We start from the raw sequence: 25,005 nt of genomic DNA, 5'->3' as shown, positions 1-25,005 counted from the left end.
AGAACTGGATATGGCAAGTGATTGGATATGAAGGGACAAGGAAGAGACATTATATTTAACTAAGTATCTGGGCATCAAAATTAACCTGGCACAGCATCTCATGCCTGTAATCCTAGTACTCTGGGAGGCTAAGGAGGGAAAAATCACTTGAGCCCAGGAGTTTGAGACCAGCCTGATCAACATAGTGAGACCCTGTCTCTCATTTTTCTTTTTTCTTCTTTTTTTTTTGAGATGGAATCTCACTCTGTTGCCCAGGCTGGAGTGCAATGGTGTAATCTCGGCTCACTGCAACCTTCGCCTCCCTGGGTTCAAGTGATTCTCCTGCCTCAGCCTCCTGAGTAGCTGGGACTACAGGCGCTTACTACCACATCCAGCTAATTTTTGTATTTTTAGTAGAGACGGGGTTTCACCATGTAGATCAGGCTGGTCTCAAACTCCTGACCCCAGGTGATCCACCCGTCTTGGCCTCCCAAAGTACTGGGATTATAGGTGTGAGCCACTGTGCCCGGCCCTCATTTTTCTAACAATTAAAAAAATTAGGCTGGGCATGGTGGCTCACGCCCGTAATCCCACCACTTTGGGAGACTGAGTTGGGCAGATCACTTGAGGTCAGGAGTTTGAGATCAGCTTGACCAACATAGTAAAACCCCATCTCTATTAAAAATACAAAAATTAGCCAGGCATGGTGGTGGGTGCTTGTAATCCAAGCTACTCAGGAGACTGAGCCAGGAGAATCACCTGATCCTGGGAGGCAGAGGTTGTAGCAAGCTAAGATCGTGCCGCCGTACTCCAGCCTGGGCGACAGCGAGACTGTCTAAAAAAAAAAAAAAAAAAAAAATTAGCTGAGCATGTAGTGTGCACCCGTGGTCCCAGCTACTCAGGAGGCTGAAGCAACAGGATTGCCTGAGCACAGGTGGTTGTGTGTGGCTGCAGTGAGCCTTGATCGCAACACTGCACTCCACCCTGGGTAACAAAGTGAAACCCTGTCTCAAAAAAGAAAAACAAACAAACAAACAAAAACTAGTCTGAATATTAACTAAAGCAGGGAATTTGGGAAGGAGAGCTGATTCCAGAGTAAGGAATGACTTTGGTTATCAATTTGGTGCATTCATGAGGCAGGGGAGGGGGATATTTTTAGAGAAGTAGCTGCTAGGCCTGGATCTCAGCAGAGGGATTGCTCAGTGTAGAAGGCAGGCAAGCTCAGGAAGGAGGGTCAGGGTGAAACCTGGAGCCCTGTTTCTTCTAGTGAGGTCTAATGGTCCCTTTAGCCTGCTGTCTGGGATCACCCTCTATTTACAATTCTGACTTTGTAATCATGCTTCCTGGGGGTTCTGAGGAACTTTCAAAGTTGGAGAACATCTGGCTCAGGGAGTAAGTATATTAGGAAGCTGGGAGAAGAGGAAACAGCTGAAACTGGGAGATTCTAGCTTCTGCAAGGGGATAAAATAATGTTGAGAACTTTTTTGGTTTCTATGTGCCTTTTCTTCAGGTTCAAAAATTTGCTTCCTCTGCTATTTCAACGAAGGGATCTGCCTAATGTCTCAGGAATATTTATTTTATTTTTATTTTTATTTTTTAGAAGGAGGCTTGCTCTGTCGCCCAGGCTGGAGTGCAATGGCACGATCTCAGCTCACTGCAACCTCCACCTCCCGGATTCAAGTGATTTTTATGCCTCAGCCCTCTGAGTAGCTGGGATTACAGGCACACCCCACCACGCCTGGCTAATTTTTGTATTTTTAGTAGAGACAAGGCTTCACCATGTTGGCCAGGCTATTCTCGAACTGCTGACCTCAAGTGATCTGCCCATCTTGGCCTCCCAAAGTGCTGGGATTACAGGCGTGAGCCACCACGCCCGGCCTTCAGGAATATTTTTTCAAGGAAAAAAGTTCTGTAATGCTATCTCCCTAGACCAAATGGAACCTGGTACTGTCTTCTTTAGATAGAGAAGCTATGAAATTTAGCTATTAGTGAGTAAATATTAGAATGGCCAAGTCTGCTACTTTATTCATCCCAGGAGAAGAAAAATAATAAAAATTGATCAAAATATTTTTAAAAATTCGAGTATCGATAAATTATTGCTTATAAATTTCATGACATTTTCATATATAAAATAAAAAATTTTAATACCTTAAAAACATGAATATCAAGTAACTCTCTCTCCTCTACCTACTCCTCACCTTGAATCTTGTTCATTAAACAACTTTCCTTCTGAGCACAGTCTGTGGCTCCCTTGCAGGCCTAAGAATTTACCACTGTTCTGCAAAGTAACCTGAAACACAGGTTGTTTTCTTTGGTTTTCATCACTAACTGACACTGGAGTCAGTAAACTTTGCTATTTGCTTTAAATGTCAGAACCATTTCTGGTAACCTAATAACTGAGTTATTAAGGATTCTTTACATAGGATACTATTTAGAATATAAACCAATGTGCATAAGCTCACAATCTTCTCTTTTGTAGTAATTTACAAGCACTTCCCATACATTTCAATTCTTTGGTACCACAAAGTGCTCTTTCACTAGGAAAAACAGGCTAGGTGGACTATGATCAAAACTGTGTGAGATCACTGCTCAAAATTATTACAAATCCTAGCTTGTGCATTAAGTATTAATGTAAACTTCACAACTTAAGACCTCTTTATTCTATAAAATATATAAAAAAGGATACCCAGAAACAGTCCAGTAGAAAAGCAAGTGATTAATTCAGCATGCTATATGCTGCTATAATCAGTCAAAATACATCTTGGAATGCAATCTAAGCCAACAATATAAAAAAGTCAGAGGCAGTGAAATAAGGACCTACTAAGAGTACAAAACGAAGTCACAAGTAATTTCACCCTCAAAGCCTAGCACACCCTTTGCTTCTGTTCTTGCTCTCTATTCTTAGGATCTCTCTGAGGTTTATTAATGGTTCCTGGATCTCCCAGCTGGAGCTTCTGCTGAATCCAAGGCACTATCCTTATCAAAAGAAAGAGATGTGAGAAGTAAAACAGATATAGACAAATTTAAAAATAAAAAGAAAACAACAGAAATGACCACAATGTGAAAAAGTAACAAAAATTACAAACAGAAAAAATATGAGAGTTACTGACAAAGTAAATGGCATAAGAAAAAGTAATATAGATTTTTTAAATGACCAAAAAAAAAAAAAAAAAAAAAAGGATGAACCTACAAGCACTAAGGTAGTTAAAGCTGTTCATTTCTAACACATAGTTTGTGAAAATGAAAACACTAGAATGTTCGAGGAATGCTAATTGAATTGTGAACAACTTCACTTAGGGTGGTCCAGTTACATCCTTGGAAACAAAGGGTAAATTTTCAATTAAAAACACTAAGGCCAACTACCAACTTACAGGAAAAAGAAGGGCAAATGAACATGGTAAATGACGCCACAGGGATACAGTCATCAAAATCCAGACTGGGAAAACCTTCCACAAACAAGTTGTAAGGCAAAAAAAAAAAAAAAAAAAAAAAAAAGACTAAGAGGAGTCTGTATTTTAAAATAGATTTAAAAAACAGCAACAAAGCAACAATTTGTAAACTTTATTTGGATCCCCATTCAAATAAATAAACGTAAAAATGAGAATGATCTTTATGAGAAAATTAGGAAGTTGAGCACTGACTAGATACATATACACATATTTTTAGAGATGGGGTCTCACTATGTTGCCCAGGCTGCACTCAAACTCCTGGGCTCAAGCAATTCTCCTGCCTCAGCTTCCCAAGTAGCTGGGATTACAGGCATGTGCTGCCGTGCCTGTCTTAGATACTTAATAATATTTTAAAATTACTGTTAATAATTGAGATACGTGATAATGGTGTTGTAGTTATTTAAGAGTCTTTATCTTTTAGAGACATATACTAACACACTTATGAATAAAATAATATCTAGGATTAAAAGTAATTGCAGGAGTTACAGCACAGATAAAACAGGATCAGTTATGAGCTGACAACTGTTGAAACTGATAATGGAATCCTGAAGGTTCATTATACTAGTCTCCCAATTTTGGTATTTATTTGGACTTTTCTATACACACACACACACACACACACACACACACCCCCGAGAGAGACAGAGAGACAGAGAGAGACACACACACACAAGGACGGATGTTAGTGCAAACTCCTGACTGGGAATCCAAATGTTGCCAATGACAACAGTCAAAATGTACACGCCAGCCCTAATGACTGCTCCTAAATATCATAGTTCTACTAGGCAAATAAAGGCAACAAATCAATAGGAATGAAGAAAAGAAAACAGTCTGACATGGTCCTAAAGCTACATTAAAAAATGCTGATTTCCTAGCTGGTATAGACTGAAAGCTTTTTATTTACATTTCTAGGTCTGTGACACACGTGAGTTGTGACAGGTGTTGTCCTTACAGCTCAGCTGTTTGACATGTGTGTATGAAAACACTTAACATGCCATTATCAAATTGCAAATGTGCTGAGAAAATTCAATGAAACAGGGTGGTAAGGAAAGTTCAGGTACTCACCAGCACTGCACTCCTGGGCTACTAGGTTAAGAACTTCAACAGCTGCTGGACATTGTTGTATGAATTCTTCACAAAATAAGCTGTCTTCTAAAAGCTGGGCCATGACCAGGCATGCTCTTAATATTAAAAGATTTACAATATTTCAAAGTCATCAGTGTTCATTGTCTAAAAAAGTCAACTGTGAAAAACATTTCAATCAATTTTGTCCCCCAATTTATAATAAGGTTCAAACTCCCCACTCCTCTTGCTTTTTTCTGAGCTGGACTGTCTTGGAAATATATAAGTAACTTCTCTTTTGCCACACAGTAACTGCTGACACTGCATGAAGAATTGGAAAAGGGAAAAATGGCTGCCATAACCACTAAATGAAGACACAAAGTGCCAGGTGTCTCTTAAAAGCTTTTCCTACACTGTGCCCTAGGGGCATTAGAGCTCTGGAAGGAAGAGGGATTCAAAAACTGGGAAAATCTGTATGGCAACAGATCTCACCTGATTCAAAATACATACTGGAAGTTTCTAAGAAGTTCCATTGTTGGCTGGGCATGGTGGCTCACATCTATAATGCCAGCACTTTGGGAGGTTGAGACAGGTGGATCACCAGAGGTCAGGAGTTTGAGACCTGCCTGGCCAACATGGTGAAACCCCGTCTCTACTAAAAACATAAAAATTAGCCAGGCGAGATGGCATGTGCCTGTAATCCAAGCTACTCAGGAGGCTGAGGTATGAGAATCACTTGAACTAGGGATGTGGAGGTTGCAGTGAGCCAAGATCAAACCACTGCACTCTAGACTCCAGCCTGGGCGACAGAGTGAGACTCTGTCTCAAAAAAAAAAAAAAAAAAAAAAAATAGAATAAATAAAAAAGAAGTTCCATTGTCAAAAAGATACTTCTTAGTGCTGTCTAATGGTAAATAAAATGTATTTGCAGGAAAAGACCAACATCAACCCTTCTATGTGTGCCCTAGTTTTTCCATCATAAGTTTGTAAAGTGATAGACCAGATATGTATCAATGTAGCCTGAACCATTTTGTTTATTTATTTATTTAATTATTTGAGACAAAGTTTCGCTTTTGTTGCCCAGGCTGGAGTGCAGTGGTGTGATGTCAGCTCATTGCAACCTCCGCCTCCTTGGGTTCAAGCAATTTTCCTGCCACAAGGTAGCAGAGTTATTACTGTGATCGAACAAAGTTCTTTTAACAAAGCAAATCAGTTGAGTCTTACGTATGTATTTCATACATCACAATTCATTTGTTTTTTTTTTTTTTTCCTTAGGTGAACAACTAATCTTTATTTTGAAGTGTAGACACTGGGGAATGCAACAAAAAATGCAGAAATAAAGCAATGCAAGGAACTGTGGTAAACACAGTGTAAAAGAATGGTTACTGTTGCTCAGCTTAGCATGGGCTTCAAGCTGTGGACTTACTAAGTTGGGAGTGGAGGGGCCCACCAAGGTCTCCTTCTGTCAGCTTGCACCACCTCAGCACATCAGGCAATGTGGGGAGGGTACTCACCTTGTCCTTATTTCAGCAAGGAGCCGAACGACTGCCATCACAGGAGCTGACCCATCTCCTGTTGCAGGAAGTGAGGTGTGAATAGAGAGACTTCCCTCCTGAGGAAGCAACATGGACTGGACTGCCTGTACTACCTTCTCAGTAATGGACAGTTTATGAAGAGGTAATGCCTGATGGTGGTGGGGGGGCATGGCAAAAAGTTAAATTCAAGTAGTTAGTTTATAAGAAATGAGGGTGTTATTATTACCTGGAGTTAATTCTTAAATTTTCAGTTAAGAAAATAAAATCACCATATAGAAAATTGCAAACCACATCAAAACAATTAAAAATACACTGTAGAACAGCCCTAAACAACAAAGAAATGAATTTGGTCATCTAGATGAAAATTTTCACACAACCATTACTATTGAATAATTATAACTGATATATAAATATACATCACAAGTACAATTTAAGATAACCAAGCATTTGTGTTTCTGCACTGAGCATGTGCACAGACTCATTACAGTACAATTACCATTGGCAGTGACATTTTATGAAGCATTTAAAAATCACCTTACCTCTGATCTTGGAACACAAAGTCTAGACAATGGAATAGTCAATGTGTCTGATGCTTGCGAAGTCTTTCTACAGTCTATGGGTGGGAATCTGACTGTAGCTATACCTTCCTGTTCATTGATAGAAGCCACCACTCCAATGCTTCCTGAGATTCCTCTACCTAAAACCTGGAGACAGAGATAGATTAGCCCTACCGACCAGCTTTGATGTGTGGGCAGCTGTCTCATGAGACAAGAGGAAAGAGTAAATTTAAAGCTGTCATTGTCGGCATTACAGTAGTTTATACTACTAGGACAGCACATACCAAGCCCTAGACATGAATTATAACAGGCCCTAAAACCTAACTGGAAGGTGATCACAACAAGCTATCATCTCAAACAGAAATTTGTTACTGCTAGGTTGGGTGCAGTGGCTCACGCCTGTAATCCCAGAACTTTGGGAGGCTGAGGCAGGCGGATCACTTGAGGTCAGGAGTTTTGGACCAGCCTGGCCAGCATGGTGAAATCCCATCTCTGTTAAAATTACAGAAACTAGCTGCGCGAGGAGGTGGGCACCTGTAATCCCAGCTACTCGGGAGGCCGAGGCAGGAGAATTGTTTGAACCTGGGAGGCAGAGGTTGCAGTGAGCTGACATCGCATCATTGCACTCCAGTGTGGGCGACAGAGCAAGACTCTGTCTAAGAAAAAAAAAATTGTTACTGCTGTTTAATGGTAAATAAGGATTTGCAGGAAAAGACTGTTTTCCTTCCATGCTAATTCCACCTTCAATTCTAAGACTGATATTGATCACACTACAGGAAATAAGTATTGCAGTTAACTTGAGACAGTATTGCCTTAATATGTGAATAATGTATTGCACAGTGTGGATTTGAATTCGAGAGTTTCTCAGATTCTTTATTTAGCTTGAAGATACAAGTTTTTTTTTGTCTAACTAGTTGGATAATACTTGTCTTAACAGATGATCGATTAATCAATGGATGCTTGCTTACATATATAGGGGAAGCAATTATTTGGGGAAAATGGTGGTTGGTACCTGAACCTCGGATCCTATCTTGATTGTCTCTTTGAAGCCTCCAAGTGCACACAGAGCGGCAACAGCCTGGCGGGCAATTCTCTGAAGTTTGGCAAGTTTCCTCCCACTGCTGCTGCCATTTTCCAGAATGCTTTCTGTGTATTTCCCCAATTGTGGAATGTACATCAGTGCCCGAGACAGAACCTAAATATAAGAAGGAGCAATGCACTAGAAGTTAAAGCTTTGGTTGTTTTGATACCAAGGGTGATAGTGTCTACAACGGTGCCTGGGTCCTATGTATTGAAGGAACTCTGGACATGTGAGGCACCAAAAAACTATGAGGTATGGCCAGTGACATTTGCCCATATTTGTCTATGTAATTGGACAAAACTGGAAATATACAACTGGGAGAATCAAACGTCATGTTACTAAAACCTCTAAAATAAAGCAATCACTTATCTGAAGGAAAACCATCCCAGCATACTGTCTACTTATCAACACTCAATTACCTTCAGGACATGTCATAAGGGGTTCACTTGAAGAGTGGCTGTGGAAAGGGGGAATTGATTACAGATCTCTAGTTTCAGGCAACTGGGCTACTGTTTGTAATGATGAATCACTTACTGACAGGGCGCTCAGGCAGTATAAATCACACAGAGGCCTCCTTGGACTTAGTGAGTATACTTAAACAAATCCAATAAATCAAGGCTGCATCATCTCCTAATGTCAGTACCAATCTAACATAAGCAAGAAGAGAAACAAGTCCTGCCATTCTTTCCCTGAGAATACTGTCCTATCTTCTGGAAAATGAGAACCAGCAGTGACAGGAGACATAGTTTAACAGAGTTGAAACTACTGTAGCAAAGCAAATTCCAGGGGAAAGTTGGTTAACAGGTATATCTGGCAAATTTGGAAAATTTCTCTTTACTAAAATGCCCCTTGCTGGGTATGATTCTAATTCTAATTAGCTTACTTCTTACTTTCTCAGTTAAGTAGCAACATTGCGCTAACCTTCTCTGCTGTTGTGGTCCATATTTGAGCAGCATTTGATTCGGGTGCCATGAGCAAGCTATGTAGCAAGGCGATCACTTCTGCAGCCATGCTGTTTGCCACATGCCCACTGATGAAGGGACGCACAGGATCAGTCCTGCAAATGTCAACAGGGAAAAGTGTCAGTGCCCAGTGATGAGTAAGACTGCAGGGAAGTGGCTTTCTGGTTTAACATCAGAGGGAAACCATTTCTATTTATACAAGAAAAAGTGGATTCTAGTGACTGAGAAAACAAGAAGCTACATTATCTTTAGGAAGAAATCACTGTGTCACATTCTTTGTGGTATGTGAGTAACTGTCTCCAACAGTGGACCTCAAACTTTATTTATAAGCTATAAGGATCAAGGAAAAACACTGCATTGCAACTATTCCTGGCTTTCAAGCACAAAACACCTCAAACGAACTTCACAGAGGCAACACTTAACTGTTGCTTCTGCTCCTAGAAAGAAGTTTGTGTTCAGTTGGGTCAGTGGGAATGTACCATTTGCAAGAAATAAAGGTAGCAAGAACAGAGTTTACTAATACTACTCAAAAGAATCCTCTGGCTATAAATGCAGAGGATTTATAGCCTGGTGGGAGCATCCCTCTCTTCTTTCATGACAACCTCAGACCTACCTGGATGGTCATTATTCTCCAATGTACTCCCAGGCTGTACCTTGAGTACAACTACTATAGCAGATGGGGCCTCATTACCAAGAGGTCAAGGGGACGGTAGAAAATTAAAAAGCCAAAAACAAACCCATTATGAAGTAAACCTGAGATGAGTGTGGACAGCTTCTACTTGTGGAAGGTTTACCTTGCAAGTTCGGAGTTCCTCTCTCGGCAAATCGAAGTTTGGGCGGTTTTCTTTTTGTCGCCTGTGGATAGTCCACTCACAGTCTCTGGGTTGATGGACTCTACCGGTGGCCCAATGCTGACGATGAGGCCCGACTGTGCCCACTTGGTGGCTTTCCTCAGGGCAGCTGCAGCCTCTTCTGTAATCACTTCACAACAGCCACCCTGGGGGTAAGGTTGAAGACACTGAGAATATTTATTTCACTCTTCCCAGCACTGTATTTTTCAAGTCCCTTTCCCCTCAATTACCAAAGCAATCCAGGCTCTGTTTTAAAAAATTCAAACATAAAATATTATATAGAGAGAGTAAAATTTCCATAGACATCCCAGGCTTCATCCAGGCTGAGATAATGGTTAGTCATCTAGATTACTTCTGTGCAAATTCTGGCATATGTATCACAGGGCTCCGACACACAGGCTGCACTTCATTTTGCTTTTATCAGTTATCAGTGTATCACGGAGGCTCTTCCATATCAATACATGGAGATCTACCTCATTGTTTTTCATAGTTGCACAGTATTTCATTATATGACCGTAATAATTTCTTTAACCAATCCCCTATTTATGAGTGTGTGGATCGTATTTTTTGTTTCTGTTTTGTTTTTTTGAGACAGAGTCTTGCTCTGTCACCCAGGCTGGAGTGCGGTGGTACAATCTTGGCTCACTGCAACCTCTGCCTCCTGGGTTGAAGTGATTATCCTGCCTCAGCCTCCCAAGTAGCTGGGATTACAGGTGCCCACCACCACACCCGGCTAATTTTTGTATTTTTTAGTAGAGACAGGGTTTTGCCATGTTGGCCAGGCTGGCCTTGAACTCCTAACCTCAGGTGATCCGCCTGCCTTGGCCTCCCCACAAAGTGCTGGGATTACAGGCGTGAGCCACTGTGCCTGGCCTATTTTGTTTGTTTTTTCAAACAAAACTGTGAAGAACACACTGCATTTATCTCTGGACACTTCAGACTTTATTTACCCTCACCTTGACAATAATGGGTATTCTTAATCTTTCTTAAGACAGATGAAAAATGACACATTACTATTGTTTTTATTCCTTTCCTTTAATTATTTGTGAGCCAGGGCATATTTTTATATTTTTAATAAGATGTTTGTAATTCTTATTATCTGCTATTCACTTAGCAACCTTTCACCGATTTTCAACTACGTCACCTATCTCAAACTATTTTTAGGCTATTAAACGATTTCCAATTTCAAACCATTAAACTTTCTTAAAAGAGCTAAGAACAAACTTCTAGGTCAAAACTAAATGTTCTGATCTTGACAAACTGATTTTGACTAGTTCTCTTTAAAATGGCCTCAGTTATGCCACTGACTTCAATTCTCACCTTGCCTCTTTGTTGGAACTTGAATTAATTTTGCCTTTTCTCAATTTGTTCTGAAAATCTAAAGCATGGCAAGTACTCTTCAATCACGGGTTTAATCGGAGCAGGTTTCCCTTCATGAGATTACCTTGGTCATGTCTCGATCCATCTTCACAACTTTCTCCATGTTGGCGCCAGTACCAAGTCGGAAAGGTCGTCCTTCTGAACTACTAAAAAAAGGCAGGCAGAGAGCAGAGCACACCTTATAGGCACTGCCAAAAGCGGGCTGCATGCCATGGGGCCGCCCACCCACCGTCAGGCCCCATTACACACTAACATTAGGTGTATTTTTTGTTTTTTTAAGACAGGGTATTGGTCTGTCACCCAGGCTGGAGTGTAGTGGCATGATCACAGCTCACTGCAGCCTCAACCTCCCCAGGCTCAGGTGATTCTTCCACCTAAGCCTCCCAAGTAGCTGGGACCACAGGTGCACACTACCATGCCCAGCTAATTTTTGTATTTTTTGTAGAGATGGGGTCTCACTATGTTGCTCAGGCTGGTCTCGAACTCTTGGGCTCAAGCCATCCTCCTCCCTTGGACTCCCAAAGCACTGAGATTACAGGCATGAGCCACTATGCCTGGCCCTCTAACACTAGCTTTTAAAATCCACTAAGACTCAATTTTTCAAAAGGAAATAATTTATTACTGCTTAATTATATCACTTTAGGGTCTAAAATAACAGTGTTTTAGAGCTGTAAGGGTATCTAGAAATCCACATGAAAATAATGTACAAAATAAAAAACCGACATGAACCCAGAACAAAGGCAGGGCCTAAGGATGTCATCTAAACCCCAAGGAGCGGGAACTTAAATGACAGCATGGATGTGATGCTTTGGTGAATGACTGGATCTTCCTTTCTAATAGTTCAGCTTTCCCTGCCTCCTGAACTTGGCTCTCCAAAAAATCTTTGACCAAATTTGTACTGTGACACACTGCAATGTTCAGGAATGTTTCTTGGAGATTTCCTCATGTAAGCCCTGACCTGCCATAATCCTGCTTAGTTTACACCATGGTCCCATTAGTGTTTTTGGTTGCCATAATTGCAGACGAGGGATTCAGTTATGAGGATAACAACATTGTCAGTGAAGTAAAGAGAGGCCTCTTCCATCTGAGACATAAACACCTGCTCTGAATTCCCTTGTGCTATGTGGCAAGCCTTCCTGTTGCCCTGAATCCCACTAATAAAGCCCTGCAGGTCTGTAATATTTTGAGCAATGATTATATTTTTACGTCCTTCTTGAGTCATCATACCATTTCATACTTCAACTAATTAAAGTTTTAAAAAAGTGTCTCGTTTCTCCAACTCACAGTCAATGAGTTGGAGTTTACCTACATTTACCAACAGCTGAAAGATGCCAACAACTAAAAATCAAACTGCATTATTCCTTCTCAAAGCCCAAGTCACACTGGAGACTTCTCATAGACAATAATACATCGTCCACATGGCTTTAGCTCTCAGTTGGGTATAGAGAGACAGTACCAAGTCGTGATTCAGAGTTTGGGTTCTGTGGTCAGAGAGGATTACATTTACATTTCAGCTCTGCCTCAGTTTCTTTCTGTGTCACCACAGGAATCACAGTAACAGTGTCTATCTGCAAGGGTTATAAAGAGGGCGGAGGCAGTTGATACATGTACAGGGCTTACTTAGCACAGTGCCTGTGACATGGGTGGTGCTTGAGGACGTGTAGCTATCACAATCATTACGGTCACCTTAGCAATGGTTGGAGGACTTCATGGGATGACTGATCTTCCCGCTTGTGGATAAATATTGAGAGCTTGCCATCCACAGCTTCACTCTCTTCTCCAGGATCTTTATCTCCTTTCAAGGAATTCTTGGGACTGGTTTTTGTCAATGTGGTGTCAGGTTCAGAAGCGGTTGGAGAAAGAACTGTCTGACACCCTTTAAGAAAAAACAAAGCTCATTCAGGAAAACTGCTGTGTTGTTTTGGCGGCTCTACTAAAATGAAAAACAATGGTTTGGGGTTTGGAATCTCTCTTCCCCCTTCTCTATTCCTCTGTGTCTGCTCCCTTCTCTGTCACTCTCTCTTTCATCACAGGAAGCATAGATGCAAGTGGGGACCTGACTGGGCACAGAAAGGATGCACTGCCACGCCACTGTCCTGTTCAGGAACGTCTCACCTGGAACCACGTAATCTGCCAGCTTTGCTAATAGCAAGGAGGCGATCTTGGAAGCTGGGTCGCTGGGATCCTCCTGCTCACTGTTTAAGGATGGGACAGAGTAGCTCCAGGGTGGGAGCTCCACGTTTCCACAGTCTTCTACGCTCATCAGGGGCAGCGCTGCCCGGCACAGCTGGAGAATAATAAGGACTAGCTTTGGAGACGGGCGTTGGTCAAGCAGCAGGGAGAGGAGTTTGGACACACAAGCTGGCTGGCTCAAGATGGCTTTACCTATGTGGCTCCTGCAAAAAAAGGAAGAAAAGGTAAACTGTGCTGGAAATGTTGATCTATAGACATTCAGAAGCAAGAGTTCTCTAAATGAAATAAACCAATGAAATCTGATTTCAGGAAGAAGACATGAATTTGGCACTATGCTTCTGTGAAGAATTAAGAATTTTGGAAACATTTGATGAAACCAAATGACCACTAATACTTAAAAAGAAAGATTTTAAAATATTTTCTGATGTCTGATGTTTACTTAATTGAGATCCTAAATTCAGAGTGCTTCATGGAGCACTGAGACTTAGAAACTCAAATGAAGAGCTTTTCCGTTTGTCATTTATTCTTTCATTTTTTTAATAGGAAAAAAAGACATACAAATTTATTTAACATGTATACACAGGAGCCTTCAGAGTGAAGACCAAATTTTCCATGAGTTACAGAAGCTTATATACTATCTTGAGGTTACAGAAAGAATGGGAGCTTAGATCCTGGTAAATCAGGTTATGGGAGAGGGGAGGAGAAGTATTCTATTGAGGGGCAATAAATGATTGCTAGGGAGAATGACTGGATCTGGGAACAGAGATTAACTTGTAAATAGTTCTCTTTGAAATTTATGTCATTTATTCTTTCTTAACGAGTACCTCAAGACCAAAGCCGTCACACAGTGTTGGACAGGCTTCAACATTCTGGAATCTGCCACAGCTAAAACTGTTCCATTCCAAGAAAGTTAAATAACCTGCAGTCAGTCGTATGTGGACATTTTAAGGGTCTCATGGCTCACACAGCGGGTATACAACCAGCACAGAAAATCTTCTTTTAAAGATACAGTATGAGAAAGTGAGTTAATTACAGGCCCTGACTCATTACTCTTTAATCTTGCTATAATAAGGGTAAGATTTTTGGTTAATGAATACAGCTGCATCTATGGGAAAGGTTAGCAGCTGCTGTCAGTAAGCTATTAAAGCAAATGATAATATATTATTTTATGATTTAGCTATTCACCTAAATAATCCTTACATTTTGGAACTAAATACTATGTTTCAATGACTTTATTCTCCATTATTTTTTTTTGAGGCAAGAATGTGTCAAAATGACCTAGTAATTTAGCTATTTCAAAAGACAACCACCACCAAAAGAAACCCCAATCATTCAAGAGGAAAGCCAGCTTCTCCCAGAGCTCCAGGCTGGACCATGCATACCTTGAGAGATCATTGAGAAGACTAAGGACATCCTGGAGTGCGTCGTTCCCAGCAGCCTGGTTGCCACAGCACTCTGTGGCTCGGGCAAGGTGGTTGGTGAGAAGGCTGGACACCTGCCGGGCCAGACCTGAGTGCACGGCCTCTGTAGAGCCACCTTCACAGTTAAAGAGAGAAAAAAAGAGCTTGGTAAAAACCTAAGGGTGCCATGGTGAGCCTGCGGGGTGGTGAGCCCTGTCCTTGACTAATTTTTCTTTATCTTGCTCAATGTTTCATGAACCATCCAATTACTGTCTCCTTATTAGATAATATCTATATATAAAAAGGATAATAGTTAAAAATAACTCAATGTTGGGGGTAGACATTACTATTAATGAAAATTGAGTATGATTAATCCATACATAACCAAACAACATACTTAACTGATAGGGAAAAATCACTATTTCACTGGTGATGAAAACATCTTGATGTTTTAACTCATACTTTCCCAAACACAATAAAAAACCTTCCTGGATTATTCCACACTCACCATAGTTCCAGAACCTCCCAAGCATCCCTTGTAAAAGTAATGAAAAAATATTTGTCATTTCCTGAACTTTCCATGCTCTTTTAGATCCCTGAGTCTAAACATGCTGTTTGTTCTGCTTGAAAGTCTTCTCCATCCTCCAAGAATAACTCCTGTGTCACGTTCTCTGGGCAGCTTTGCCAGCTCCCTAGCACAGCTGGTCTCTGACACCTCTACACTCCACTGCACTTCCTATCCACCTCAGTTGTGGCACTGATTACAATACAAGTATTTGCTTATTGGTCTATTTTCCCTGCCAGACCTTTTTTTTTTTTTTTTTTTTTTTTTTGAGACAGAGTCTCCCTTTGTCGCCCAAGCTGGAATGCAGTGGCATGATCTTCGCTCACTGCAACCTCCACCTCCCGGGTTCAAGTGATTCCCCTGCCTCAGCCTCCTGAGTAGCTGGGATTACAGACGTGCACCACCGTACCCAGCTAATTTTTATATGTTTAGTAGAGACGGGGTTTCGCCATGTTGGCCAAGCTGGTCTTGAACTCTTGACCTTGTGATCCACCTGCCTCGGCCTCCCAAAGTGCTGGGATTACAGGTGTGAGCCACTGCACACCTTAGACCATATTTTTAAAAGGAGAAACAATGCCTTATTCATTTTTTGCCTGGCATACAACAGACTCTCAAGACATTAAAATGCATCATGAACAAATAAACAGATAAATAAGCAAGTTATATACACAGGCCTGAAAGGGGAAATTTATCCTTCAAGTTTACTTTTTTTTTTTTTTTTAATTTAGGTAGAGAAAAGAGAGGAAAAGGAGAAGGAGAGAAAGACTTCCACAAAGAGTGTGGGAGGGGATTCCAGAGGGGAAATCCAGGAGGGGAAAAAGAGCTCCCACCATGTGGGAGGGGATTCCAGAGAGCTGAAAATCCCTACCTTTTTTTTTTTTTTTTTTTTAAACAAGATCTCACTCTGTTGCCCAGGGAGTACAGTGGAATGATCACAGCTCACTGCAGCCTTGACCTCCTTGGCTCAAGCAATCTTCCCACTTCAGCCTTCTGAGTAGCTGGGACTATAGGTACGTGTTACTGTACCCAGCTCAAGTTTACTTCTTATTGGAATTGGTCACTAAAAATAAAATTTGGAAACATCACCTTGAAAATGCAACTGAGAGGCCACTTCAAAAAATATTTGTTTTTTTTGAATGCCAATGTGCGAGGACTGCTTGAGGCCAGGAGTTTGAGACCAACCTGGGCAACACAGCAAGATCCTGTCTCTAAAAACAAACAACAACAACAAAAAACACTAGCTGGGCATGGTAGAGTGCACCTATAGTCCTACTTGGGAGGCTGAGGTTGGGGGATCACTTATTGCTTGAGCCAGGGAGGTCGAGGTTAGAGTGATCTATGATTGCACCACTGTACCCTAGCCTGGGTGACAGACTTTATGTCTAATAATTTTTTAAATTAAAAAAAAATCTATTGGAGATTGTCAGCAGTGTTGACAGGGAGAAATAAAAAATACTTTCTCAATTTCCTGGAGTTACTGTACTCCTTCAGGGTACGGGGATATCATTTAGTCTTATCATAAAGCTGTAAGTTTTCAAAGAATCACACTGAGGATAAGTCTCTCATGAAATCATCCACTGATTTAACTTATCTGATCATGTCATTTAATAGAAGCTTTCTTTCTCTTATTTAGCACAGACAACCTAATAAACTAACACACCAACAGAAGAAATCAGTGAGCTCTAGAAAGGAGTCTGGCATCTCACCTTCTTCTTTTTCCCACTCAACACAGCGGTTGGCAAGCACCTGGAAGGCGGCCCAGGCCATGGTGGCCACCTTCTGCTTCTTGGTCTGTTTCTCACTGGAGCTGGACTCGGTCTGACTGCTCAAGCTACACAGGCGATCCATGAGCTGCACAAGGCCACTGCGTACCAGGCACTTCTCTTCACTCCTGACAAAGGGTCATGGATTGCACTAGATAAACATAACTGACCAACACTCATGAAACGTTCATTGAGGTTCAGAGCATCAAAGGGGCATAAAACATGCTGGTATAGTTCTTTCCCTACAACTTAGGATAGTGCCATGTGCAATCAAACACAAAATGATTTTCTTATAATGATGATTCCCTTCATTAACAAAGAACTTCAAATTTTGGTTTATTACAACATCAAAGCAAAAAAATGGATGGAATCAACTCATTGTTGCCATGATGGAAAAAAATAATATATTTGTCCTAAGGGAATTCAATTAATGCTTGACATCTTCAAATTAGTAACAAGTGACCCAAGAGAGAAAATAAATGTGCATATGCAAAATATTTCTGCCAAATACGTAAGTAATTTCCTAGGGACCTTTTATTTTTCTTTGAACCTCCATATCTTCACGATGTAATATAATCCTAATGGCTGCATTTAGTCATGTAGGAACTCAATAATAAGAAATTTACATAGGAACCTTAGGTATCTTTCAGGAGAAAAGTTTTGTTTAGTTAGTTCCCAAATAATGAAAGCAAAAAATCCAGTTTTTAAAATTAAAAATACTTTCACTTAATCGACTATACTGCAGTGTAACTTACATACAACAAAAGGCCTTTCTGTACTTACCTCGTGTAAGGTATGGTACATAAAAGTCCAATGCTATTTGCACAAGCGATGGGGTAACGAGCACACAAAGACACAACAGAGGTCATGGTCTCGCCAAAGGCTTCCTGGACCTGCTCGACCATCCCACCACATGTGAGTTCTTCAATTCTGTGAGAGAAACCAAAGCTCAGGCTTCTGGAACCACATCAAGAACAGTGGATGTGACCATGTGAGCAGGCGAGGCCTCTTGAGTAACTCTAGCGTATCTGGATGAATCCAGAACTGAAGGGATCTTAGAGAATATCCAACTCAGTATTTCCCAAACTATGTAAGACTGAGGTGTGCCTCCAAAATAGTGGTTCACACTCCAGAAAAGTCTGAGAAATCCTGGGTTAAGGAAATTAAAAACAGACTACTGTAGGACTTTTCAGAGCCTTTAATAAGGGTAAAGTGAACGGCCTGTCTCTATAAGCAGAGAACATTCAACACTTCCCAAACTTATCTGATCATGAAACCAGTACAATAACCCAAGTAGCACTGAATACTGTAAGTGCTTTTTTTTTTTTTTTTTAAATTTTTTGAGACAGGGTCTTGCTCTGTTACCCAGGCTGGAGTACAGTGGTACAATCACAGCTCACTGCAGCCTTGGCCACTTGGACTCAGGTGATCCTCCCACCTCTGCCTCCCAAGTAGCTGGGACCACAGATGCACACCACCACATCCAGCTAATTTTTTTGACTTTTAGTAGAGATGATGTTTCACTATGTTGTCCAGGCTGGTCTCAAACTCCTGAGCTCAAGCAATCCTCCCACCTCAGCCTCCCTAAGTGCTGGGATTACAGGCCTGAGCCACTGTGCCTAGTCAAGGCAGTTTTATTAATGAGACAACTAAGGTTCAAATGGATTAGTTAAGTTACTGTTTTCGAGTTCACACTTCACTTATTAGCAGAAGATGAAAGCCTAGTTGATATAAAGTAAGACTTTCCCAATGTAAAACACAACATAGGGCCGATTTTATACCAATTAATATTAGTTTAGAACTGAAACTATCAGGATTTATCTACAAAGACATGCAACATAATATTGTTTATAATAGCAAAAACAAATAAGCAAAACTAACCTAATGTTCAAAAATAGGGAATTTGTTAAAGTTTCAAGCATATAATGCAGTGCTACAGAACTACTAAAAGCACTACAGGAGACGTCTATGGTTAGAACACAGATACTAAAGTAACAGATGTTACCTTAAGAGGGTGTACTTGTAGTTGATTTTCATTTTATTCTTTGGCATGTTCTACATTTTTTTTTTCAAGTTTCTGACAAATGACATTAATAATCAAGGGAAAAAGGAATAGTGCTGCCAGTTTTATGGAGAAATTAAATTGTGGAAATAGGCTGTGGTAATCCTGAGGGCTTTTCACTATATCTTTCTGGGCACCGTGTGGTTGGCTGGGCAATGAAAAGTCTGGCCAATGAGCCAGAGTTCTGACAAGGAGCCTGGCAGCACTCAAGGTGGTAGTTTCCTTCTCTGTGATTACCACCAGCCAGCATGAACCCATCATGAACAGAAGCAAGATCTAAAATTTTGTTTTCTTCTTTTTATTTTTCTGCGACAAAGTCTTGCTCTGCTGCTCAGGCTAAAGTGCAGGGTGGTGCAATCATAGCTCACTGCAGCCTCAATCTCCTGGCCTCAGGCGATCCTCCTGCCTCAGCTTCCCCAGTAGCTGGGACCACAGGCATGCGTCACCACTCCCAGCAAATTTTTTCTTTTTTGTAGAGACAGGGTCTCACTATATTGCCCAGGCTGGTCTTGAACTCCTGGCCTCCAGTGATCCTCCTGCCTTGGCCTCCCTAAGTGCTGGGATTATAGATGTGAGCCACTGCACCCCCACAAAATTTTGTCTTTTAAGCCACTGAAATTTTGAACTTGTTTCCAAAGAATAGTCTGACCTACCCTGCAGCCCCAGCTACTTGGAAGGCTGAGGTGGGAGGAGCTCAAGATTTCTCAAGATACTCACTTCAGCACTTAATTAACCCATTTTCTTCCAGTCACTGGACACTCTCTGCCTATTGGCCAGAATTCCTTAAAGAACTGCCAGGAGCCACAGCAGCTCCAGTCCAAGGCTTGTAGAGAAATGCATTTTCAATTTCTTCTTGAAGATCTTTGAAGCCCAATAGGAAATTCACATAGCAAAACTCCTCACACATGAGTTATAAAACCATCTTCAGAGTTAGTATCTACAATTACGTTTATAGAAATTGGTTCAGTAATAATAGTCACAGAAATATATAAAAATATAGGTAGAAGGAGGTTGTGATGGAAGCACTGTTGTTAGTGCAAAAATAAAACAAAAACAAAAGAAATAAAGACAAATGAACCTATGTGTCCATCAGTAGAAAATGAGTTAAATTTTTTAGAAAAGGTCATCTATATAATGTATATCTATGAGCTCTTAAAAATGATAAAGCAGCCAAATGTGGTGGCTCATGCCTTTAATCCCAGCAGTCTGGAAGGCTGAGGCAGTAGGATCCCTCGAGCCCAGAAGTTCGAGACCAGCCTGGGCAACATGGAAGATCCCATCTCTACAAAAAATAAATACATTAGCTGAGTGTGGTGGTATGCGCCTGTAGTCCCAGCTACTCAGGAGGCTGAGGTGGGAGGATCGCTTAAGGCTGGGGAGGTTGAGGCTGCACTGAGCCATGATCACGTCACTGCATGCCAGCCTGGGTGACAGAACAAGAACCTGTTTTTGTTTGGGAAAAAAAAAAAAAGGCTGTGCGTGGCGGCTCATGCCTGGAATCCCAGCACTTAGGGAGGCTGAGGTGGGCAGATCACCTGAGGTCAGGAGTTTGAGACCAGCCTGGCCAACATGGTGAAACCCTGTCTCTACTAGAAATATAAAAATTAGCCAGGTGTGGTGGCATGTGCCTGTAATCCCAGCTACTCGGGACACTGAGGCATGAGAATTGCTTGAACCCAGGAGATGGAAGTTGCCATGAGCCAAGATCATGCCACTGCACTCCAGCCTGGGTGACAAGAGTAAGATTCTGTCTCAAATTAAAAAAAAAAAAAAGATAAAGCAGACCACATCTATATGTATTGACATAAAAACACAGATATCTAAGACATCTAAGACATACTCAGCAAAACAGTCATTGTCATAGAAAGGCATGTATAATATAATCTGAATTGAGTTGAAAAAATTTACACACATACACATTTATGTGTACAAAGAGAATTATACAGCTGCTTATGCCTGTACGGTTGCTATAACGAGCTCTTGATGAACAGAGAGGAATTTAGGAGGAGAAGGTGAATACCGAGAGTTTTACATTCTATTAATATGTTGAGTTTTTTTGCAAGATCATATGCCACTTTTATATAAATATTTTAGAGGAAAACATTAGCAAATACTACCACCTATGTTTGGGCCCCAGGAATAATCTTTGGAATGGCTCTGACCATTCTAGACAGGACAGTATAAACTAAGAGAAACAACTAACCTGGGTCCTCCCTGAAGGACCATTGTCACCGGACCCACAAGATGCGTCACTCCCCCGACTCTCACGGCAGCTGTCAGCAATTCCCGCATGTGCACCAGTGCCTGCTTGCGAGTGTTTCCCCGGCGCCACCTTGTCTGTGCAGCCAAAAGAAAACTGCTGCTGGACACCTGAAAGGCACAAGAAGGAGGGACACCTGACTCCTGCTAACTGCCGCAAGCCCCCGCATACCATTAGGTACTATTCATCTAGAGCAGGCAAAATGTGACGTACAGCTTGGTCAGGGTTGGTGCCAATGAAAGCAAATAGCTGCCCTAGCAGGACGCTGTAGGTGGGCTTGTCCCTGCTGTCCTCGATGGCTAGTGACTGCAGGAGTGTAAAGGAGCTGCTGCGGTGGCTGGTCACGTGGCGACGCCTACAGGGAACATAGAACAGACTGGCAAGACAAGAAATATACTTAGGGAGCTTGTTTTGATGAATGCATTCAGCTGCATGTGGAACCCAACCCTGGCCATTAGCCATTTACCTCTGATTTGCTCTAGTAAATTCCAAATCTTCATTACCAATCATTTCCAGGTCAGAAGGAGCTGACATGCTGCGAAGAAAAACAGGCTGCCTGACAGCGTGAGATATCACTTTTGTTTCAGAAGCTGATTTACAAGCTGGAAAAAAAAAGGAATAAAAAGGCTGTCATTTCTGCTATCTGTACAACAACAGCCAAATGCAACACAGAACTACCAAACCATCTAAGTGTATCTTTGCCTTCTATCAGAGTTCAGCCACCAATCTAGCTAGTGTAGCATACTGTCAATTTTTAAACCTAAATATTAGGTCAAAAATTATTTTAACTTAAAAAATTAAAATTTTTTATTAAATTGGTTTTCTGTAGAAAAGCTGAAAAATTCATTTAATTTCATAGCTATCAATGTTCACTTTAATGTAAGCATTCTAAAAAGCAAGAGACACAGAAAATAATTTCCAGAAAACACAAATTTTTCTTAATTTTTAAATTTCTTATTTTTTTGAGATGGGTCTCTCTCTGTCTCCCAGGCTGGAGTGCAGTGGTGTGATCTCAGCTCACTACAACCTTCATCTGCTGGGTTCAAGTGATTCTCCTGCTTCAGCCTCCCAAGTAGCTGCAATTACAGGTGTGAGCCACCACACCCAGCTAATTTTTGCATTTTTTTATTAGAGACGGGGTTTCACCATCTTGGCCAGGCTGGTCTCAAACTCCTGACTTCAAGTGATCTGCCCACCCTGGCCTCCCAAAGTGCTGGAATTACAGGTGTGAGCCACCACACCTGGCCCAAATTTCTTAATTCAAATAAATCCAAATCCATTTTGTTCAGAGATGGACTTTTTCCCCGCTTTAACCCCCAGATTTATTTAGCTGACTTATTGTCATTTGATGATACCTCTGCTTTGATCATAGTTGGTGGAAATAAATATCACATTTGAGTTGGAATCTGAATGGGTCTTTCGTAAGATACACTCCTTAACCCTGTCCAGGAAAGTAGCTGTTTTATAAAACAATCCTTAAATGGAAGAAGATAAAACTATACGTCAAGACTAGCTAAGAAAAAAAGATGTTGAGAAAGTACAGAAAAAAACCATTTTATTTTATTATTCTAAAATTTTCATTTATTTATTTATTTAGGGACAGGGTCTTGCTCTGTTGTCCAGGCTGAAGTGAAGTGCTACAATCATGGCTCAATGCAGCTTTGAACTCCTAGACTCAAGCAATCCTCCCAAATCAGCCTCTCAAGTAGCTGGGATTACAGGCACATGCCACCATGCCTGGCTGATTTTTGTGTATTTTTGTAGAGACCAGGTCCTGCTATGTGGCAAAGCCTCGTCTTGAACTTCTGGTTTAAATGATCCTCCTGCCTTGGCCTTCCAAAGTGCTGGGATTATAGGCATGAGCCACTGTGCCCTACTGAGAAAACCATTTTTTATCTGTCTTAAGAGTGGTTACACAGCTTAAATATAAAAAAAGTATAATTTTTGAGGATACTGTTATCTCTGAGGTCAAGAGCCTCTGGGACAGTATTGACAGCCTTACCGAGTGGTCAAGTCTATATACACGACCTTTAATAAGGGCTTATGTGTATAGCAGACCATCCTGGCATGTGATTATACCACACTCTCAGCACATGTCTCTCTCCCAAACCTGTGTCTTTCCTTGAAGTTCTCAGGGAGAACCTGTATTAGACAGTGAGATTCTGCGAGTCCTCCTAGACTTCAAATCCCAAGTAAGAAGAGCCTTAGATGACCAGCTGGGATGAAAACAAGTTTGCCTCCTCTCTACTGCCCATTGGGCAATGGGGCTATGTAACATGGACTCTTTCAATTAATAACATGTTTATTTAACTTTATCTCTCAAGTTAAGAATGAATGCTTGTGGGCTGTGCTGTGTTAACAGATCCCGTCTTAAGTAAGAAGACTCAATGATTTTCCTGAGAGATGCATTTTTAGGCTAACAATTAAAATGTGACCTAGACCAGGTGTGGTGGCTCATGCCTGTAATCCCAGCACTTTGGGAGGCTGAAGTGGGTGGATCACTTAAGGTTAGGAGTCCAAGACCAGCCTGGCCAACATGGCAAAACCCTGTCTCTACTAAAAATACAAAAATTAGCTGGGCGTGATGGTGGATGCCTGTATTCCCACCTACTTGGGAAGCTGAGGCAGGAGAATTGCTTGAAACCAGGAGGCAGAGATTACAGTGAGCTGAGATCATCCACTGCACTCCAACCTGGGCAACAGAGCGAGACTGTGTCTCACAACAAAAAATAAAATGTGACCTAGAAAAAGTTAATTCCCAGGAAGTCATACCACAAGTCATACCACATAATTACTAAAGATGAAATGCAAACTCAGCTTCAAGTAAAGAGGAAAAAATGATATTACAAGATTCACAATGTTGACTAATTGTATATGTTACTATGAAATCTAATTATATATGTTAGTATGAAAACAAAAATAGGGCCGGGTGCAATGGCTCACACCTGTAATCCTAGTACTTTGGGAGGCCGAGGCGGGTGGAGCACCTGAGGTCAGGAGTTTGAGACCAACCTGGTCAACATAGTGAAACCCCATCTCTACTAGAAACATAAAAATTAGCCAGGAATGGTGGCACACGCCTGTAGTCCCAGCTACTAGGGAGGCTGAGGCAGGAGAATCGCTGGAACTTGGGGGGCAGAGGTTCCGGTGAGCTGAGACTGTGCTACTGCGCTACTGCACTCCAGCCTGGGCGACACAGAGCAAGACTGTCTCAAAATAATAATAATAATAAAATAAAGAAAACAAGAAGTTGAAAGTACAAGGCAAAATTAAGTATGTTAAAATTTCCTTTTAGTTTCCTTTCTAGGCGTACCCAAGAGTGAGTTTTTCAAAAAACAGCTGATGTATCTTATATGAACAGACTAGGACCAGAAGTCAATTAGGGGTTATCTTTGAGCAGTACCTGGCGTTTCAGCAGGAGTCCCAGAGATGCTTCTCGTGAGGCCCGACTGGGCTGCGATGGTAACATGAAGCAACAGCTCAGCTCGGTTCATTAAACTCTTCACTAATGTCTTTGTTTTAGCCAGTGGGTGTGAGGGTTTCTGAATAAGAGAATTCACTTCTTGTAGGAACTTCTCCCTATAAAGAAAGACTGATGTGCATTGAGTTGTACTCTAGCTTACCAAAAACGGTATTAAAAAAAATTACAAAGAGTCAGGGAAGACACAGTGGAAACTAAGCAAAAGTAACCTAATCAACATTGCTTACTTCCCTGTTTCCTCATCCAAGGGGAACAGTGTTAGAAACTTTGGCCACTTCTTGTTCCTTTTTCTGTTTCGAATGCCTGTGCTAACATTTGAAGGCTAAAACCCAAACTTCCAATTTACCAAATGAGTTCCAACTCTAAAATATTTAGTAAATTCACAACATTTAAAAATATCTATTAAGAGACTAGACCTTTACAATG

At 41.2% G+C, this 25,005-nt stretch overlaps 1 protein-coding gene across 12 annotated transcripts in view; it reads right to left on the bottom strand.

Annotated features, from left to right (window-relative positions):
* The window catches only part of HECTD4 (HECT domain E3 ubiquitin protein ligase 4), a 226,107-nt gene that overhangs the window by 68,872 nt on the left and 132,230 nt on the right, over positions 1–25,005 (bottom strand). For 9 of the 12 annotated variants that reach the window (XM_064379807.1, XM_064379808.1, XM_064379812.1 and 6 more), the window contains exons 29-44: positions 24,502–24,677; positions 21,565–21,700; positions 21,312–21,474; positions 21,042–21,208; positions 17,560–17,706; positions 16,720–16,904; positions 14,431–14,584; positions 12,971–13,251; positions 12,542–12,731; positions 10,920–11,001; positions 9,419–9,621; positions 8,584–8,719; positions 7,594–7,776; positions 6,564–6,728; positions 6,004–6,173; positions 4,494–4,609 (exon numbers count right to left, since the gene is read on the bottom strand). In XM_064379807.1, coding sequence (XP_064235877.1) covers positions 4,494–4,609; positions 6,004–6,173; positions 6,564–6,728; positions 7,594–7,776; positions 8,584–8,719; positions 9,419–9,621; positions 10,920–11,001; positions 12,542–12,731; positions 12,971–13,251; positions 14,431–14,584; positions 16,720–16,904; positions 17,560–17,706; positions 21,042–21,208; positions 21,312–21,474; positions 21,565–21,700; positions 24,502–24,677 — 2,654 coding nt within the window. The remainder of the gene's footprint in view (positions 1–4,493; positions 4,610–6,003; positions 6,174–6,563; positions 6,729–7,593; positions 7,777–8,583; positions 8,720–9,418; positions 9,622–10,919; positions 11,002–12,541; positions 12,732–12,970; positions 13,252–14,430; positions 14,585–16,719; positions 16,905–17,559; positions 17,707–21,041; positions 21,209–21,311; positions 21,475–21,564; positions 21,701–24,501; positions 24,678–25,005) is intronic. The other 3 variants (XM_021675516.2, XM_064379809.1, XM_064379815.1) reach the window with 1 other exon arrangement.

Source organism: Aotus nancymaae, unplaced genomic scaffold (genome assembly GCF_030222135.1).
Source record: "Aotus nancymaae isolate 86718 unplaced genomic scaffold, 86718_ANA_hifiasm-v0.15.2.pri h1tg000021l, whole genome shotgun sequence".
Classification (NCBI taxonomy): Eukaryota; Metazoa; Chordata; class Mammalia; order Primates; family Aotidae; genus Aotus; species Aotus nancymaae.
This window is presented reverse-complemented; position numbering and strand designations above follow the sequence as displayed.